The 12209-nt window shown below is 39.7% G+C and overlaps 3 protein-coding genes and 2 long non-coding RNA genes across 6 annotated transcripts; 2 read left to right on the forward strand and 3 right to left on the reverse strand.

Moving 5' to 3' along the window:
- Nucleotides 1-314: 314 nt before the first annotated feature.
- Nucleotides 315-1185, forward strand: LOC135119478 (uncharacterized). The gene is made up of 4 exons (XR_010278234.1): nt 315-402; nt 464-529; nt 929-1028; nt 1084-1185. It is a non-coding gene; the product is annotated as an uncharacterized LOC135119478 (long non-coding RNA).
- A 32-nt stretch (nt 1186-1217) lies between these two features.
- LOC135119477 (uncharacterized) lies at nt 1218-3544 on the reverse strand. 2 transcript variants are annotated; one of them, XM_064043893.1, is made up of 15 exons: nt 3467-3544; nt 3178-3240; nt 3031-3124; nt 2897-2980; nt 2791-2846; nt 2624-2737; nt 2430-2568; nt 2281-2378; nt 2120-2228; nt 2041-2085; nt 1888-1983; nt 1790-1835; nt 1603-1728; nt 1409-1446; nt 1218-1360 (listed from the first exon to the last, which is right to left on the reverse strand). In XM_064043893.1, exons 1-15 carry the CDS (start codon nt 3500-3502, stop codon nt 1269-1271), a joined length of 1236 nt encoding a protein of 411 aa, XP_063899963.1. In that variant the 5' UTR covers nt 3503-3544; the 3' UTR covers nt 1218-1268. The 2 variants fall into 2 exon arrangements, with proteins under 2 accessions (XP_063899963.1, XP_063899964.1); XM_064043894.1 differs by having other exon boundaries at nt 1219-1360; nt 2041-2067.
- An 80-nt stretch (nt 3545-3624) lies between these two features.
- Nucleotides 3625-4075, reverse strand: LOC135119480 (uncharacterized). Its single transcript, XR_010278235.1, has 3 exons — nt 3997-4075; nt 3882-3939; nt 3625-3799 (listed from the first exon to the last, which is right to left on the reverse strand). It is a non-coding gene; the product is annotated as an uncharacterized LOC135119480 (long non-coding RNA).
- Nucleotides 4076-4520: 445 nt separating this feature from the next.
- Nucleotides 4521-7140, forward strand: LOC135119482 (crossover junction endonuclease MUS81-like). Its single transcript, XM_064043895.1, has 14 exons — nt 4521-4603; nt 4665-4788; nt 4875-5019; nt 5077-5185; nt 5244-5335; nt 5383-5456; nt 5507-5833; nt 5991-6058; nt 6122-6224; nt 6274-6362; nt 6415-6539; nt 6595-6777; nt 6839-6970; nt 7026-7140. Exons 5-12 carry the CDS (start codon nt 5283-5285, stop codon nt 6737-6739), a joined length of 984 nt encoding a protein of 327 aa, XP_063899965.1. The 5' UTR covers nt 4521-4603; nt 4665-4788; nt 4875-5019; nt 5077-5185; nt 5244-5282; the 3' UTR covers nt 6740-6777; nt 6839-6970; nt 7026-7140.
- Nucleotides 7141-7213: 73 nt separating this feature from the next.
- On the reverse strand, nt 7214-9441 carry LOC135119450 (uncharacterized). Its single transcript, XM_064043864.1, has 11 exons — nt 9307-9441; nt 9194-9229; nt 9118-9146; nt 8947-9003; nt 8447-8667; nt 8235-8321; nt 8056-8180; nt 7818-7907; nt 7632-7759; nt 7383-7563; nt 7214-7324 (listed from the first exon to the last, which is right to left on the reverse strand). Exons 1-11 carry the CDS (start codon nt 9439-9441, stop codon nt 7214-7216), a joined length of 1200 nt encoding a protein of 399 aa, XP_063899934.1.
- Between the last annotated feature and the right edge of the window lie 2768 nt (nt 9442-12209).

The following is a 12209-nucleotide window of genomic DNA, read 5'->3' on the forward strand; positions in this document are numbered from 1 at the left end:
AGAAGGTAGACTTAGAGCAAAAGAAACACTAACGATTGTTTCGCAGTAAAGGATTTTCAATTTGAGTAGCAAGCATAGCAGCTGAAGTGGCCGCTATGGCTGCAGCTCGTTTTTCTAGATCTACCTCTTTACAATCCGGTAAATCCCCGGTCATATTTAGATAAGTATATTTCACAAAAAAAGAACAAAAGTTGCTACGACGCCTAACAAAGGTTCAGAAGCCGAAGGGAACGCACTAAACACACGCGTTCTGTTATGATAAAGAGTGATTAGTTCTTCCTCACTATCTACACGTTATGAGGTATGAACTCCCTTTCGCATTCCCCTCGGGTTCTTGGCAACCAAATCTCCCCGCTTTCTGGTACTCAAAAAGTAGTTAAAATTGTGGGAAAAGTTATTAAGGCATTAAAATTTTGTTTCAATTTAACCTTTGTACTGTATTAATATAACTGTTTCTTTGCAGCAAGAAGGCAATACCGTTACCATCGAAACAGCAGATGGCAAACAATATAAAATTCAGACTCCTTCTGTAAGTTTTTGATTCGGCTTGTATTATAGTGGGTGATTCATTGACTTATTTAATAACTTAAATGTGGCAATGTAACAATAAGTTTTTCGTTTTATTCGAATATTCTTTGTTAAAGAGCTTGACTGCATATTCGTAGTGTTGTTTCTAATTTATATAATGCTTTTTACTTTAAAAAAAGAAAAAATACAATACCGTAAATTCAGCTTAACACTCCAGCTTAGCTTAGCCTACTTAATAGATATATTATTATTTTGTTTTCAATACTTTGGTGGTACAGAACACTCAGTAAGTTAGCTACCGAGACTTTTTAACAAGTCCAGAATATTTTAATACTCAGGACTTACAATTAAAAGTTGTCAAGTTTTTATATAAGTACTAAATATTAATCTCGATCTGTAGCAACACAGCGAGTATTCTTCTATAGTCGAATTCGAAGCCAAAGTCATAAATAACTTCACTTTAGCTGAATTGAACAGCACTAACTTTGACCCCAACTTTGGTGATATATATAATTTATTTACATTGTTATATACTTAAATTGATTTTGCTTTTAGATTTAAATCTCTACTTTAGGGCTCTCGCAGTCAGCCAGAGTTATACCAATCTTTTTTGAAGGATTCGCGCTATACCCGGAAAGTGTTTTTAGCTGTCTAAGTAGTTAAGCTGCTTTAGTTTTTAAAATCTTTCTGGTATGCTTATAAATTTTATTAAAAACTAAATTTGTTACTTCTTGTATACGTTATAGCCCATTAGTAAATTGCCAAAAGCGTTGCTTTCCTTGAGTTGCGTAAGCGATACCTTCAACACTTTCCAAACTTGTAGCATCGCCTCCTTATAAACACGTTTGTTATAAAGCAGCTATAAAGAGTATTATAATACCTATGAACATTTTTTTTAGTAGCTTTCCCACGTTTGACCTATTTATGTGAAGAAGTACGTAATTCACTTATTTGATATAACTGTTAATGCCTTTAGGTGTTTGTAACTTTATCGTAGCGTAATTATTTTAAAAAACAAGTAATTCGCAAACTCTTTGCAGCGCAAGCACAAGATAATAATATGTACACACATACGCGTATAGAAATAAGGAGCTCGTCCTGTCGCCCGCAGCCAGGACATTGCCCCGTTCTTTGTAAAAAACTGGAGATGTGAGGCTGGGCTTTCGTACAGAGCGCCCGTGGTGGTCAGCCCACGTATGGCTTATTTAAAATTTATGTAAAGTTTATAAAATGTTAAGAAAGAGTATTATGCAGGTCTTACAGTGGTTTTCCTAAACCTCTCATATCGTGCATAACTATAGTTTTGTCTTTTTAAAAATGTTAAAAAGATCTCGTTAGATGATTGAGGAAAGTACAAACCGAAACTTGCCGTGAGGAAGTAGTTCCCGTCGAAAGGATCAAACCGGAGATTATTAATGGCAAGTTGGTGACTGTTTTCTACGCGCTGGACCAGTGCTGTATGGCACAAGCAACAATATAGGGAAGAGCAGTACATGGCCTAGCGTCTAGTACCGTTAGGAAGTCGCACATCATAAAGTCCTACGGCGTTAGTAAAAGCTAAGCGCCATAGTAGGAGTTCTCAAGGACATACCAATAGTCTTGTCGTTTCCGACGGAAGCAAACACAGTCGGTGGCATCTGTTGGCAAGTTTGCCACTGTACGTCTTTAGCAACGGAACAGTGACCCCAATAGAGTGACAGCTATGCACCAAGAATTAGAAGCTAGCCAATAGGAAAAGCATAAACCCATTACCGCTTGCAGGCCGTCGCTGGAAAGGCGAGAGTGGCATATACTACCGTCCTTGCTGCACGTGAGACATTGTCTCTCGTAAAAAGACAACCCAAAAATCCCTGCGAGGATCGATAAAAAATATTTCTTAGTGGATAATAATGGACACGCACCCTTGGTATGGAAATTATTATCCTTCAAGCAAAGTTTCGAGCGTAAAACAATAGAAAATCGATTTTGGGTTTCGTGTTTGTCGAGATACTCGGAGAGGTAAAGGGAACCGTCATCGGACGAAGTAAGAAGAAAATTGGCCTTCGCAGCGGAAGTAAGTGCGGGTGTTAGATGTCACGAAGCGCGCAGTGAAGACCTGGCTGGCTCCTAGAACGTATGTGATCCGAGAAACCCAGCGCCGGTGCATTTTGCTAGTTCCTAGTAGCGCAAAGTTGCTAAGCTCCTCGCCACTACCTGCTCCTAAAGCAGACTGCCAATAACTTTTTACAAGAGCATAAGCAATCGAAAAAATATATTCTAAACTTCACTGTAGTCGGGCAACTCCAGGCTATAAATACTAACTTTTCCTTCCCCTCCAGCTTTTGGAACAAAAGAAGATTAAAACTCAATAAAGTTAAGTAAAGCTTACCGAGAGCTATATATTGTTTGTCGCTACGGAGTGCCATAGAGTAGACCAAGTGGTTATGGCCCGCTCCAAAGTAAGAGTTGGCCACTAGCCCGTTTTATAACAAAGCGCTTCACTCAACTGTATAATACTACGACCTCTTTCTGACGCAGAAGAGGCCCAGCGGCCCCGTTTAGTGGCTACATCCTTTTCTAACTCAAAGATGGTCCCGCAAAAAAACTCTAGATTTTCCTAGAGTAATTTCTTTTAAGACTAGCAATAAGCGTTGCTAGAAAGAAACTAACCTTATCAACTGTATCACTTTTTTCTAAGGGCTCGGAAAAGTCAATTTTCGTTACCTCACGATCCTGTTCAAAGTAGATGACTACTTTCCCTCTGGGAAATTTTAAATTGCTACACGAAACTATACTAAATAATTAATAGCAACAAACCTTTACCAGTGATATTTACAAAATTCTTGCTAAAATACAAAATTTTTTACTTAAACTAAAAAAAGTAAATCATAGGTATAATAAATTTTTTTTGGAAAATTCGTTAAACCACCGTAAATTATATATTTGCAGTATTACTTACTTTAAATCTTGAACTCCTCCTCAAAGGCTCTTCCATTTTGTTTTGTAAAGGTTTCCTTGAAAACTGTGCCCTTTTTTTTGGCGGCTAATATGAAATAAAGACGGTTACATATAACTATCATTGAAAAACGCACCAACTATAAAATACTTAACAGGGTAAAGCTAACCATCCAAGAGTTATCCGTTTTTAAACCTAGTTCCTCTAATATTTTATTATTAGCTTCAATGTTTTGTAATCTGTATGCTGGGTAATTATCATAAAGTCTGTTCTCAAAATCCTTTCGTTTGTCACCAACAGGAGGAAGTAAAACTTCACTTCCTTCTTTTCCCTTTTCTTTAACAAGTTGAATTTTATTAAATAAAACACTAATAGTACAAAAAGATAAGGACAGTAGTATGGTTTTGTGATTGCTTACGTAAACAAAATTCCACAAGTGTACCATCTTGAGAATCAAGATTTTCCTTAACGTGGCGCTACAAAGGTTATGTTTCAATACGTAAAAAATAAAATAAAAGTTGGTAGACAATAACTTTTTGGAAGTAGTGTTGTATATTTCCTTTTGCAATATCCAAGTGCCCTTCACAGTTGATGCATTTTTTTTTAGTTTTAGATTGAGAAGGTTTATAGTTTTTATTCGATTTTGTAAAGCAACCACCAAAATTATTACTAAGATATAAGATCTTTCCTACCGAATTTTCTACCATATCCTCACAACAATAGTACTGGATTCAAAATCGTATTATTACGACTTGGCACTGACAGTTGGCGTATTGGTATTAAGCAGAAAGGCGAGGTTATTTGCACGGCGCTTACGGGTATTTGTGTGGCATTAGTAATACACTAGGTAACTAATTTTATAACTGGAAATTTTTTATTCTAAGTAATTTTATTAGATTTTCAGCTTACATTGTATTGAATTTGACCATAATTTTTTTTTAATTTTTTATAAATAAACTAATAATACACTTTTAAAAAAACGTTAATTTTACTTTCTTACTTTTTTTTTTTTTTTATAATTTCAGTGTAATGTTGTAAATGGGAGAAAAATACAATTCTTTGTTTATTCTTTGGCTTCAAGAATGGCTACGTGAAGCCAGTCTGCAAGGCAATGAAAGAAAATTACAAACATACGGAAAGGTACTTAAGTTAGCTTTTTTGTCTTCAAATTTAAAAATTATCTCGACTCTTTACTTTCAAGGCTTTAAAAAATTTAAAAAAGTATCCTCTTCCTCTTGTCTCAGCGGAAGAAACCCAAAAGATTTCCGGCATTGGAAAATTAATCTCCTTAAAACTTGGCGCAAAGCTTAAAAAATACCTTAGTAGTAAAAATGTTTAGAGTTTTACTAATTAACTTTGTTTGCTTAAAATCAAGTTTATATATTTACTAACTTATTGTGTTCAAATTAAGATGACTTAACTAAGCATTCCGCGCCACCCAATTCATCATTACACCAAAAAGTTATTGCACCAGTTGAAGTAGATTCTGAAGAAGTCTGTTACTCTAAAAACAATAGAAAAAGAAAAAAAGATTTTATTCCAGCGTATCGGTCTGGGTATAAACATCTTTACTATTTCTTTTCAGTCTATGCTTATCTTTTTATTTTCTTCAGCGCTTATGGTATCATTCTGGGACTCTTTTACGCTTCTCCTAGTGAACTTGGGCTCACCAAAGCTGAAGTTCTAAAGGAAGCAACTCCTCATTGTTCATCTATAGGAAGCGTACTTTTTTTTACCTTCTTGAGCTTTTTGCCTATAAATTTTTATTTACCTTTTTTAGCCTAGTGAGCAAGATTGCTTCGGCTCTATATGGAGCGGTATGAAAACTTTATGCGATAAAGAGTTTGTTAAAAAGACAGGCCGGCCAGCAAGGTTATTTGGTTATTTACCATTCTTTGCTTAACCTAATTAATATAAAGATTCCAACTTACAGTTCAAGGATTCGAACTAGCCAAATTCTTTCTTGAGTTGGATTCATTGACAACTCAAAATGGTGGGAACCGAAAACCTGATTGGTTTTCAGTAACTTATAATTTATGCTAGAAGAGTGGTTCAAGCTGAACAGCAAAAGCAGCGTTGAAGAATCAAGGCAACCCGAAGCTGATTTACTTGTGGAAGACAGTGACTGCTGCATAATCTTGGACAGTCCTCTTCCAAAATATAAAAACACGCATAACATGGAATCCGAAACTCTTGTTATTATCGACCCTATTAATAAACTTGAAGACGAAAATCTTCTTTCCGAGTGCGAGAAGGTGATTGGAAAATTGGAAGACCCGAATCTTACCATAAACACGTCTTCAGAAACTATTACTAAGAATATATTTATGGATAATAAGGATCTAAATTATCGGAAGCACCAATATTTAAGTAAAGTGATTTTCATATTTATAAAGTACTCGAATTCGTTATTACGAAATAGTAACTTTGGTATTGTTAAAAGTATAAGTATTGTCCAACTTTGCTATTCCTTAATCGTTTTATTTCTTGAAATTTTTTTACGCCTCTATTTTTCTCTTTTTTCTAGATCTGCAGCAAATTAGCAACACAGGGATCTGTCTACTAGTTGACAACCGCGAGAACTTCAGCAAGAAAGTACGATTACTTTATAAATTTCTATATTCAGAAAAAGTGATAGTTGTGTTTTGTTATTCGAAGGATCGCCGGTGTATTCTGGAGGAGTTACAAAGGCGAGGCGTCGAGTGTGTGCCAAGAGCCTTGCCTCTGGGCGATTTTACCTGGATTGCTCAAGTAAACGAAGGCATGAAAAAAGTCCTCTCTTGTTCGATGCTTTTTTTACTAGTTTGTAGAAGAGTACATGCTCGGCTTCATTATCGAGAGGAAGCGTATGGACGACCTGGTTGCCAGCATTTTCGACAGTCGCTTCATCGAGCAGCAGGCAACCTCCACTTTATTCTCTCCTTTTGCGCACTAGTATCATCTTTGTTCAGAGCCGTCTGGCGGCGAGTGGGCTTTCCCATGTGGTTTACCTCGTGGAAGACTACGGGAGGATGGAAGCTCAGAAGCTGCCAGCCTCCAGTATTAGAAAAGCGATGGTCCAGTGCTGCCTTTTCAGGTGCCCTCCATCGCTGTTATACGCCGCTCTTCCTTAAGCGTCGCGCCTGGAAAAGCAACTTCACTCTGCATCGGACCAAGAACATACAGGAAACGATCGAGTACCTCGTGACAGTCCATCACAAACTTCATGAATACTTAACGGTTTTGCAGCCCGTGCTGCCGTCCTTATTTGATTTATACCATTGCTACCTCTCATAGACCCGTCGGCAGAAGATACCAGCCACCTCATATGACTTGTAAATCTTCCAGCCGCGGTTATACTTGCGCTTCTCCTCATTCCCTTCGCCATGCTTACAGATTCAAAGCTCACTGCGCTAAAACAAAAATCAAAACACTTTCCGAAATCTTTGCCCGACAACTTGTGTGCATTAGGAACGTCACTGCGGTGATCGCTGCCGCTATAGTTTCCCACTATCCCACTTTAAGAAGGTTACCCTTTTACTGAGTGTATAACTTAATGTCGTGCTTGACACATGGTGTGAAGCTTGCTAGATGCGTACGAAGCTTGTACTTGCTGCGACGGTAAAAGAAACTTACTTAAGGATATTCCCTGCGCAAATGGTTCTAAAGTCGGACCTCGGATTAGTGAGACTGTTTACCAATTGTACTGTGTATAAGACTCGCATGAGCGTACACCAATGAACGTGCACAATTAAAGTATTTTCACAAATTTTATTCCAAGTGAAGCGTTCTCATGGCAGTAGCGCAAGCAGTCTTGAGTTGCTCTGCAGTCACATACACCCTTGGCAGTGCTCCCTGGCGACGTATCCGGTTTTCATTGACCTGAAGCAGAGCAGGGCAGACAGTTAGCTTCGACCAGGGAACCAATAACTAGCCACACTTTAGTGAGCCAAGATAGTAGTTCCCGCGACAAACACTGATAAAATTCTTCAGAAGATATTGGCCGCGTGGTGCGATCATCCACGTGGAGATGCCTCATAGCGTTGTTGATGGATCTCCTTAACAATTCCGCAGTGATCGGTGGGGAGGCTTGCTGGCGTTGAGTGAGAAAATCAAAAACTCTGCAGTCGAGAAAAAAGCCCAAATAAAAAGCCCCAAAAGGCGATAAAATAATAATAGTTAGCAATACTGCCGAATTTGGTCAGGATTCTGCAGTATACTCAGGAGTTGCGGATTATTGCTGATCATGTGCGCTATTTCGGGGTATTCCCGAAAATACATCTCTCGCAAGTGCGGATCAGAGAATGTTTGAGAAACCTACAACCTCGTAACTTATAAGTGATGCGCATACAAACTTATTACCAACGAATTGTACAATTTGGTGCATATTAGGAATGTTTCTACTAATCTCTGCGAGCCCCGACCGAGTTAGAAGAGGGTTCGTGCCGGGTGTAGGTTCAAGATTCTAAATTTAAAAATAACACGTAAGCTGAGTAGATGTGGTTATTTTTTAATTTATTAAATAAAACTTTTTTAATAAAGAAAAAAGTTCAAATTTATCATCTCGCGTGTAAATAATAAGTTAAAAGAATTTTATTTATAACTGTATATACTCGTTGAGGAGCTGCAAAAGTTGCCGGTTCAGTATTCCTTACTAAGTGGACTACGGAACCTTCTTTAAGTTCATAATCTTTAATATGCGCGTCATCCTTTAGTAAACGGCCAGAGTAAATTAATCCTAAAAGGAAAATAAATAAATTCAGTTCGACTTGACAATAAAAAATGCGGTTACTTTGTTCACGAACGGGAACTTTGTTAAGTTCTTCAATTTTTTGTTTAAGTTCAAGGACTCTGGTGTTTTCAAACACTTTAACCACAACTAGCAAAGGCAAAAAAATAGTATTTAGCCGTTCAACGGGCTAATAACAAAACATTTGTAAAGGTATATACCTTTTTCTTAGTAAACCAAATTTTTATTAAGTCAAAGTTTAATAAGCAGCAAACCTTTTTCGCCTTTTGAATATTTAATCGTCAACGCGAACATCCCTCTAAGAAAACGAACTAGCAACGAGGGTTTACGTAGTTTATCCTTTATCTTCTCGGATATTGGAATACCCCAAGAACCTCGCGGTTGTGATAAGGACTTAATAAACGCCCGTGAAAAAGTGGGCCCACAAATCATAGCTGTAGTTTCTAGTACGGAGTGGTAGGTATTTCCTACATGCCTGCTGGTAGAATATTAAGGTAAGAGTGATTAATTAGTGATGAAATAGCTTAAACTTGATGACCCCTTATAGGAGGGTGTATTTAGTAAATAAAAAGAAAAAAAAATTTAAGTTTTTGCTGATAGAATTGCGGTTTAAATCTTGTTTCAACTAAGATAACTTTGGTTTTTTATTTCATTTCTTTTTTCCCATCCGCATTATTACAGAGTAAATCAATTTAATTAAAGCTATATAATCTGTTGAATAAGAAATAACGTTATGAGCAACAAAGGTGATTACTTCACCAACGCATTTATAAGGAAGCATTGCTTGGTAATTTCCTTCAACAAACTATCTCTATTTGAGCAGCGAATAGTAAAACCAAGTTCCATGAAAAAACCTCTTTTACTTTGTTTTACATAAATTCTAATCAAATCTACTACTAATTTTATTTACTTTTAAATAAATTACAGTTCCTGGTGCTCAATCGAGTCAAGAAGCTTCGAATAATCGAACTCTCAATCAGGATTGATAGCAGTCATGTTACATAACAGCTTTCCATCGTAAAGGTGTCTTTATTTTCCTGAAGTTAAAAAACGAAAACTAGCGCTAACCCGCGACACGTGCTCCGTCCCATGGCTCTTAAGTAAGTTCACTCACCAGCAGGAGATTAGTGTGCCTGGTTAGCCTATCGTAAAGGGGATTGGCACCAAGTTGGGAGACGAGAACTAAAGGGCCCAGTTGAAGGTCTCGGCAGAAAGCTTCCTTTCGCACAAGCCATGGCGCGATAGTCATCACGCGTAGCAATTTATTCCGTCGCACTTGAAGTGCCGTCGCTATTGCAGTGGAGTCGTAAGTCTAAACTGCAGACGCCTACGTCATTATTGGCTGGATGTAAAACATATACAATTGCCGTTTGTTTCGCAGAGAAAACTTGCTCTTGCCGAATAGTAAAGTGTAAAGAGCCTTAGCTGAAGCCTTGACCTCCGCTAATAGAGAGCTCACATGCGGCTGTTAGGAAAGTTTGTTGTTAATGATGGCTCCCAAGTATTTCGCTTGAGAACACCACGAAATCTTCACGCCATCAAAGATCAAGGGCGCCAAAAAGGGGACGCGTTTCTTAGTAATTAAAAGCATTTTGCTCTTCATCACACTTATAGGAACTTTCCAATTATAGCACCAGCCTGCAAGGGGGTCAAGATAGCGCTGTACATTATTGCATAGCAAGGCGGGAGACTTCGACTATGAGTAAAGGCCGTATCATCAGCGTAGAGGGTTATTCGTGTGTTTGTATTTGAAGGCAAGGACATGTCGCTCTTGTAAATTGCAAATAAAAGCGGGAGGGGGAAAGAGAAAAGAGACCCTTGAGGGACCCCTGCTGGCAGAGATCGCAACGGCAACTATGTACCCCCACGCGCACACTGAAGACGCGACCATTAAGGTATGACTCCAGTACGTTGTAAAGGCCACGAGGAACGGATAACGAGCGCAGTTTGTGTAGCAGATCTTCATGCCAAACTTGATCAAATGCTTTTTCAACGTCTAGGGTGACAGCGCCTATTACCTTCTTAAAGTTAGACGCGCGAGTGGTTCATTTACCTAAGCGGAGGAGCTGCTGGGTCGTTGAGTGTCCTTGCCGAAAATCCAAACTGAAACCCCGTCAAGGCGTCCCGAGCGTCAACGACCTCGCCTTACCTCTGACAGGGGACTGATGGACCGGTACTTGCTAGTTGCTGGTTTCGGTTTAATTGGCAGCATCACAACGGTCGCCGTCTCTTCCATCGGCTCAGAAAGACCATCGCAGATATTACTAGGAGATAAAGAAGATGCACCCCTGGCAATTGCCTTCAGCATCTCATTAGTGATGCCATCGGGGCCGGGCGCTTTCCGTTTAGGCAGCACTTCAACAACCGCTTGAACCTCGCCTATGTTAATTAGCTCAAGTGGTTTGTGGTCATCGGGGAGGAGAGCGCATCATTGGCAGTTAAGTGAGCAGCTGGTATTTTCTGGGTAGCAAGAAAACTAGCGAAAGGTGTCTTCAACATTCTCGGCCACTATATTTCCTTCACGAAGGGGTGATAGTGGCGCGAGCTCCCGGATTATGACCCTTTTAACAAATTTACAAAAAGAAGAACAACTGCTGTTGTAGCTTGATTCAATTATATGGTGTAGCTTGTCCTATTGTTAAAGTGTGCAGTCGATTAAGCACAAGTTTGTCTTCGGCGCTCAGCGACACCATGACCACTCGGATAAGATGTCGACGTTGGCAGATAAGTGCCTTTAGTTCGTGAGACAGTCGATCGGGGTGGTACGTTTACTTCACGAGTGGTCGTGGCAGTAGTGCGAGTTATGTTCAGTGCGCTTTCGAATAAGGCGACAGCATTATCCAGCAAGGCGGACAGGGTGAGAGAGTAGTTTCCAAAAACTCAGCATTTGTCCCAGTTGGTATAAAAGCGGGTGACAGTCTCAGAGCGCCCCTCTTGTCGCCTAATTTGAGAATAATTGGAAGGACAGCTGATGGACCGCCTCAGTTGTGTTGTGAGACGTATATCTATTAGTATGGCGAGTACCTCCATTGTGCCTATAGTCGCCATGTGTGTTGGACGCTGGGAGCCTAGTATGCACAGCCCGTGCTAATCAGCCTAGGACTCAAGAATGTGACCATTCGAATTATCGGCCATGATGGGTGCTTGCAATTAAGATCTCTGCACAAAACTGCAGAGGGGCCAACCGCAAAGATGATGCCCAAATCAGAGGGCGGTGGTAGCTTCCAAGGGGATTTGTAGACAGCGATCACAGACACCGGCCCCTGGCCGGTCATACACAGGGGAACTTCCGCTTCCTCAAAAGTTTGTGGAGCCTGTCAGAAATATCGAGTGACGTTAAATTCTCCGTATTATCAAGAGAGTCATGCCCTTGTCGCTTGCATCGATCCTGCCTTGGCGATACATATATTTTTGCACAGGTTAAATGCGACGTTAAGGAGGAGTTGCGTTTCGATGGCGCACACATCAATTCTTTCACTTAACAGCTCTTGTAGCTCCTGTAGCTTATGCTTCACCATTCGCATTCCAGAATAATAATCGAATGTAGTGGCGCTTCTTTGGTTTGGGAACCGTTGTAAACAGATTCTAGTCCTATCACAGTTTCAAGCATGCCGGGTAAATTCGTAACAGCTGCGGTAAATGTCGGCTGTGGTTATTGCTGTTGCTGATCAGGTTTCGCAGTAGAAGCGTGGTTAGGAGCTTTAAAACCTAACGGAATAGTAAGCGTGTCTTGGTGAGATTTCGTCCTCAAACGAGATGCGTAAGACACACCTGAAGTAACGATGCTGTTTGTAGTGAGCATCGACGGAGTGGATTTGCGGGTTGGCTGGAAGCCATCTGCGGATGATATTTGCAACCTTGATAATTAGCGGTGTGCGCTTCACCGCAATTTGCACAAGTAGCAGGACTATCTAGTGCTTACGTGCATTTTTTACGCGTTGGGGGCTGCAGTGCGAGAGCACGCGGTGTCCCAAAGTTCTTACAACTATGGCAACGGGCAAACCTATTACTCTTCTA

The sequence above is a fragment of the Zophobas morio genome, unplaced genomic scaffold (assembly GCF_036711695.1).
Source record: "Zophobas morio isolate AGI-343-1 ecotype UQ-CSIRO unplaced genomic scaffold, CSIRO_AGI_Zmor_V1 ptg000266l, whole genome shotgun sequence".
NCBI lineage: Eukaryota > Metazoa > Arthropoda > Insecta > Coleoptera > Tenebrionidae > Zophobas > Zophobas morio.

What these genes read in the sequence shown, in the direction of transcription:
- LOC135119477 (XM_064043893.1), bottom strand. Translation starts at nt 3,502, where the DNA reads ATGGAAGAGCCTTTGAGGAGGAGTTCAAGATTTAAA. An exon ending in AAAGTGATACAGTTGATAAG is followed by an intron (nt 3,125 to 3,177) that starts GTTAGTTTCTTT and finishes AAATTACTCTAG; the next exon opens with GAAAATCTAGAGTTTTTTTG. An exon ending in AGCTCCTTATTTCTATACGC is followed by an intron (nt 1,447 to 1,602) that starts GTATGTGTGTAC and finishes TCACATAAATAG; the next exon opens with GTCAAACGTGGGAAAGCTAC.
- LOC135119482 (XM_064043895.1), top strand. Translation starts at nt 5,283, where the DNA reads ATGAAAACTTTATGCGATAAAGAGTTTGTTAAAAAGACAGGCCGGCCA. An exon ending in TCGGAAGCACCAATATTTAA is followed by an intron (nt 5,834 to 5,990) that starts GTAAAGTGATTT and finishes TCTTTTTTCTAG; the next exon opens with ATCTGCAGCAAATTAGCAAC. An exon ending in GTCCAGTGCTGCCTTTTCAG is followed by an intron (nt 6,540 to 6,594) that starts GTGCCCTCCATC and finishes CGCCTGGAAAAG; the next exon opens with CAACTTCACTCTGCATCGGA.
- LOC135119450 (XM_064043864.1), bottom strand. Translation starts at nt 9,441, where the DNA reads ATGACTATCGCGCCATGGCTTGTGCGAAAGGAAGCTTTCTGCCGAGAC. An exon ending in CTTTTGCAGCTCCTCAACGA is followed by an intron (nt 7,908 to 8,055) that starts GTATATACAGTT and finishes TTTTAAATTTAG; the next exon opens with AATCTTGAACCTACACCCGG. An exon ending in TTCCTAATATGCACCAAATT is followed by an intron (nt 7,760 to 7,817) that starts GTACAATTCGTT and finishes ACGAGGTTGTAG; the next exon opens with GTTTCTCAAACATTCTCTGA.